General features: G+C 16.3%; 1 protein-coding gene across 1 annotated transcript in view; it reads left to right on the top strand.

Moving 5' to 3' along the window:
* Positions 1-1034: 1034 nt before the first annotated feature.
* Positions 1035-6230, top strand: part of PGAL8A_00212400 (conserved Plasmodium protein, unknown function) — a gene marked incomplete at both ends in the record, with an annotated part of 7016 nt that continues 1820 nt past the window's right edge. Inside the window, 12 exons of the mRNA XM_028670828.1 lie at positions 1035-1311; positions 1418-1630; positions 1719-1752; positions 1875-1908; positions 2025-2411; positions 2616-2799; positions 2906-3463; positions 3682-3935; positions 4108-5193; positions 5351-5571; positions 5640-5733; positions 5849-6105. Coding sequence (XP_028527542.1) covers positions 1035-1311; positions 1418-1630; positions 1719-1752; positions 1875-1908; positions 2025-2411; positions 2616-2799; positions 2906-3463; positions 3682-3935; positions 4108-5193; positions 5351-5571; positions 5640-5733; positions 5849-6105 — 3599 coding nt within the window. The remainder of the gene's footprint in view (positions 1312-1417; positions 1631-1718; positions 1753-1874; positions 1909-2024; positions 2412-2615; positions 2800-2905; positions 3464-3681; positions 3936-4107; positions 5194-5350; positions 5572-5639; positions 5734-5848; positions 6106-6230) is intronic.

Genomic DNA, 6230 nt, shown 5'->3' on the forward strand with positions numbered 1-6230 from the left:
AATTTAAAAAAAAAAAAAAAAAAAAAAAAAAAAAAATAAACACAATTGTCTTTTTTTTTTATTAAGATGAAAATTGTTTTTTTATTCTTGTGAAATATATTTAACTGATATTTTTTCAGTGAAATATTTATTTCTTTATTTTTGGTTAATATGTATTTTAATAAAAAATATTTATTTTTATTTTTTTTTTTTTTTTTATTAAACATTATTATAAATACGTAAATTTTATATATAATTTTTCTTTGAATTTTTAGAACAAAATTTTTTTACTTATCTATTAGGATTCTTAAATTAGCATAAATGTAAAATGGAGAAAAACTCAAATTTAAAAAAAAAAACATTAATAAATTTAAATAGTTAGTTGTAAAAAGAAAAAAAAAAAAAAAAAAAATTAATAAAGTATTTTTTGCATTATCATTATCTCTAATGATACATATATATAAACTTAGAAAAATACTAATTTATATTTTAAAATATCCATTTATTAAACGAAAAAAAATATTTAAAAAGATAATATATTTTTTTAATTTTGTAAACAGAATCATTCTTAACTACTATCCAAGATGGTGAATCACCCCCTATATATGAAAATGAATATCTAAGTTAAAAAATAAAAATAAAAAAATTGAAGAAAGTGATATCTTATTATTAAATTTATTAATTTTTTAGGTTATAATGAATATATTAATAAAGAGAATTATACAGAAAAAAATTCTGAAAATGAAAAAAAATATTTACATGAATTTGATAATATAGAAAAGAAAGGTTAAAACAGGAATTATTTTTGATATAACTTATTATATTTTTTTATATACATCTATTTTTTTTGTTTCATTTTTTTTTTTTTTAGAAAAAAAAAAAAATGATTTAAAGCTTGTTGTATCTAACAATGAATATAGAACAGTAATTCACCCTTCTTATATAAGGTTTTCATTAAAATATATATTTATGAAAAAGAAATACTTTTCTCATATTATTATTATACATATATATATATATATATTACCTTCCTATATATACTATATTATTTTAATAGAGAAAATAATTCTGAAGATGATAAAAAATATATTAATTTAAGCTTTGCTAATGATTTAATAAAAATACCTAAAGGTGAAATACGTTTGAGACAAAAGGATTATTTTGGTCGAAAGTATAATTTTACTTATAATGATAAAAAAAATAAAAAAAATTATGAATATATAAATTCTACCAATGAGTACTATATAACAAAAAATGTCCAAGAAAAAATGAGTAACACTGGAATCACTACTGAAAATTTTTTTTGTGATAATGATGTGTTAGTTTATGAAGGTTACAAAATTAAATAAAAAGAAGAAAATAAAATTAAATTAAAAAGAAATGAAAAAAAAAAAAAAAAAAAAAAATTACCAAAATAATATCTTTTTTATCTTTTCAGATGATATGAATACATGGAATGATAAATCTAGATATTTATATTTCATCAATAAAGAAAAAGAAAATAATGTAAATAAAAAACAAACTAAGTTTAAAAATATCCATTTTAATGATTCAGTTTTAGTTGATAAATATGAAAGAGTTGCTTATAAAAATGATGTTGTTAGTGATAAAATTAAAATAGAAAATTTAATCTTAGATGTCTTAAATAACAGTATGTATATATATATATATATATTCATAAGGCATACACAAAATTTACATATATTTTAATTTTTGTTTTTGATTATAAAAATTTATAGATTTTGATGATATAGAATCAGAGGAAGATAAAAAGTAACTTTTTTAAAATTAATATATTTTTTTTTTTTTATTTTTATCAAAAAATTGTTATTTGTAAAAATTTCATATATATATATATATATATAAATATATATGTAATGGTTTAATTTCTATAGATCTCAAGTTTCACTACAAATAGATCAATTAGAGGTATTTAAATAAAAATTTTTTAAATAATATTAAAAAAAAAAAAAAAAAAACTAGTAAAAATGATTAAGAAGAAATTATATATTCTTATTAATCCTTTTGAAAATATTTATATATAGGATGAAAAACTAGAAATTAGAAAAAAAGTAGAAGAATTAAATATAAAAAAAAAAAAAAAAATTAAAGACAAAAAAACTAATATTTTAGATTATCTACATTATGACAATTTTTTTTATGATGAAAATGCCGACAGAATTACCGAAAGTTCAACATCTGATGATTCAGATAATTTATACAACAAAAAAAATGCTTATTTAAAAAATAATACATTTCAAAAAACAGAGGAAGGAGAAATAAAAAATAATGTTAATAATCTTTTAACTAAAGTTAAAGATGATTTAAATATAAGAACTTTTTCTAATTTCATACCTGAAAAATTTAATACAGAAATATTTTTATATGATAATGAAAAGTATCACAAATATGAAACTTTTTCTAATCAAAAAGTATATATATAAGAAAATATTAAAAAATATATTATTGTTTTACATTTATAAATGATATATATAAATATATAATTTTTTTTAATTTCAACATATTTTTTATTAAATGATAATGCACTTTTTATCTAATACTAGTTCATAAAAAGCTACCTTTATTTTTTTTTTTTTTTTTTTTATTAAACGGTATAATGTTTTAAAATTTTGAAGTCTAATCAGGTTTTAACACAAACAAAAATAGAAATGAATAAAGAAAAAATGAAAGAAGAATCAGAATTACTACAGAAATATAATTATGATGATAGTTTATATTCTCCCGGTTATTACACTAGAATTACACAAAATTTAAGAAAAAAGTTAAAGGAAGAAAAAATTAATATTTATGATCTTAAAAGTAATATATAAAAAAAAAAAAAAAAAAAAAATAAAGAAATTATTAACACTTTTTATTTTGAAATATATCTAATAATCTTTATACACATTTTACATTTTATTAATAGAGAAAAAAATTTATGATAAAATAAGGGAAGATATGATAGAAGATGAAAAAATGAAAAAAGAAGAAGAGAATTTAACAAGATTAAGATTAGAAAACATTAAAATATATGATGAAGATTTAATAATTGAAGAAACTTTGAAATTTGATAATAATGAAGAGGAATTAACTAAACTAAGTAACGTTAAAAAGGAAAAAGATGATAAAGATATAAAAGATGAAAAAGATGAAATAGATGAAGACGATGATGATATAAATGAAGAAGTTAGTGAAAGCGAAGATTCAATTCAAACTAACAGTTCTCTAAGTTTTGAATATCTAGACCATAGAAGTATAGATAATTTAAAAAAAAAATACAAAGTAATGAAAAAAAGTGATAGAGTTTATGAAGATGATTTAAGAAAATTAAAATTTTATATATGTAATAGATTAAATAAAAAAAAGTATATTCTTAAACCAAAACTATCAAATAAGATCATAAAGGAAAAAAAAAAAAATGTTAAAAAAGTTATGAAATTTTCTAAAGAAGCAGGATTTAATTTATTAGCAAAAATACATAGAGGTTAATAAAAAAAATAAGAAATGACCCTGATACAATATTTATCATATTCTTTTTTTACATTATATATAGATAGATATAGATATACATATTTATTTTATTTTATTTTATTTTATTTATTTTATTTATTTTATTTATTTTATTTTATTTTATTTATTTATTATATTTACTCTATTTTATATATCTTATATATTTTATTATTTTTTTTGTTAAAATTTTAGAAGATGATCAAAATAATGAAGAAGAATCAGAAGAAAGTGAATTATTCGAAGATGAGGACAAAAATCCTTCCGATTTAAACAGTTCCGAATATACATATTCTTCATTAACTATTTCTTCTTATGAATATTTGGATATAAGAAATGTATATTATAATGCTAATGCAAACGAAAAAGCATTTTATTTTAAAGATCCCAAAATAAATATTACTTACTTATATAGTTATGTAGACTTTTTTCTTATTAATAATGACGTGGTTAGAAATAAAAAAAAAAAAAAAAAAAAAAAAAAATAAAGATACAATTTTATATTGTATTCAATATAAAGACTTAATAATTAATATTTTAAAAATACTTAATTATGAAAAATTCTAAAAAACTTGTTAAATATTTATAATATTTTTTTTGATATATATTTTAATTTTTTAGAGAATCAATAAAGGAAATTTATTTATTGAAATACTTGTGTATTATATAAAATTGTATGAAAATAGTACACATATATCAGAAGATAGTCTATTATATTCACTTCAAATAAATGAAAATATTACTGCAAAAATTGAAAAAAAAGACAATAATATAAGTGATATAATTTTAAAAGTAGTTAATGAAGATGGCGATATAATTAACTGCTGTTTGTCTGGAAATGCAGATCAAATAAATTTAATTTTTAATAATATAATTACAAGAGTGTTATTAGTTAAATATACAAAGTATCTAAATTCCTTAGGTTTATGTGTATACGAAAATGCCGTTTATTATTTTTTAACAGATGAGAGTATACTGAATTTAAAAAATATTAACTACGATAAAAATGCAGATGAAATTATATGTTCCTATAAAAAAAAAATAAAAAACTTAAAGATTATTGATTTTTCTAATAGAAAAATGAACATCCTAAATCTATTTGAATTTTTAACATTTTCAAATATTAAGCAATGTAATACATTAATTATTACAAAAAATCCTTTATTTCTTGATTTATCATTTGATACAATTAAAAATAATATAGATGATGTTATAATATTTCTTAAAAATATAAATTTAACTGAACTTGTTCTAGATTTTATTGATTTTTCAAATACATCTGCTGAATATTTTATAGCTAATTTAATAATAAAGACAAATATATCATCATTAAGCTTAATGAATTGTGGACTAAATGAAGATAACATAACGAATATAATCAAAAACATAAAGGAAGAAAAAGGAAATATATCCAGTTGTATAAATTATCTAAATGTTGAGTTTAATAATTTAAATTATTTTGGTGTTTTATCTTTAATTAGAACATTATATGAATTAAATAATGATTTTAAAAAGTTGTATATTTATGGAAACATTATACAAAGAGATATTTTTAATATATCATTTGAATTTAAAAAAAAAAAACAAATGATAGAAACAGATAAATATTTTAAACATATTCCTAATATTTTTAGTTTTAATAATATTTATGAGATTAAAAATTACTTATACTGTAATATAAGAGGATTTGCTCAATTCTATGAAAGTGTAAGCAAAATATATATATACATATATATATATATATTTGAGATTTCTTTTATTATATATTTTATTTTTAATTAATTATTTTGAGTATTTATGTAATAATAAAACTTTATATTTATCAAAAAAAAAATTTTTTTTTTTTTTTTTTTTTTTTCTTTAGGATAATAGCAAATCTATTTTCTTTGAATTATATAATATTTACTTATATATATTAAAACCTGAAATTAAATTGTATATTATAAAAAATATTTCGATTGCAGAAAAAGATGATTTATCATTTTTGCTAATTGTTGCTTTATATAATAACAAAGAAATCAAATTCCGCCTAAAATTATTTAAACACAATATCACATTATTATTTTATAATGTAGTTAATGAAAGGTAAGAATTAGTATAAAATTTAAAAAAAGTATTTTTTTACATATTCTTTTTTTTCTCTTTTCTTTTAGTTTTCTTGGCAAATTATACTATTATGAGCAAATAAATAATAATAGAGAAATAAATGAAAATGTATTAAATTATTTTATTATGAGGAGTGAAAATGTAATTTAAAAATAACCTAATTTACATTATTACAACTTTAATTTTTTTTTTTCTAAATATATAAATATTTACATTTACTTATATAATATATACATATATATTTTATTTTTTTAAGGAAATTAATTTTTATCATTACAATATTAATAAAGAAGAAATTGATTATATCTTAAAACTATGTAAAAATAGTGTTGTTAAATATTTAAATCTTAGTTATTGTTATTTAACTAATGAAGACATTTTATATTTTAATTCGATAAAAGGATCAAAATATGGAATAAATACATACAAATTATCTTTAAGTAATAATTTTATTAATTCAAATCTACCAATAGAAGAACTTATAAATTTTCTTTCAAATTTTAGTGTTTACTTGTAAGAATATAAGATATTTTTCTAATAAAAAAAAAAAAAATAAAAATATAAAATACATATTTTTTTTTTTTTTATTTACACAACTGATAATCTATAGAATAAACAAAAAAAAAAAAAAAAAAAAT

Source organism: Plasmodium gallinaceum (assembly GCF_900005855.1).
Source record: "Plasmodium gallinaceum strain 8A genome assembly, contig: PGAL8A_v1_76, whole genome shotgun sequence".
NCBI lineage: Eukaryota > Apicomplexa > Aconoidasida > Haemosporida > Plasmodiidae > Plasmodium > Plasmodium gallinaceum.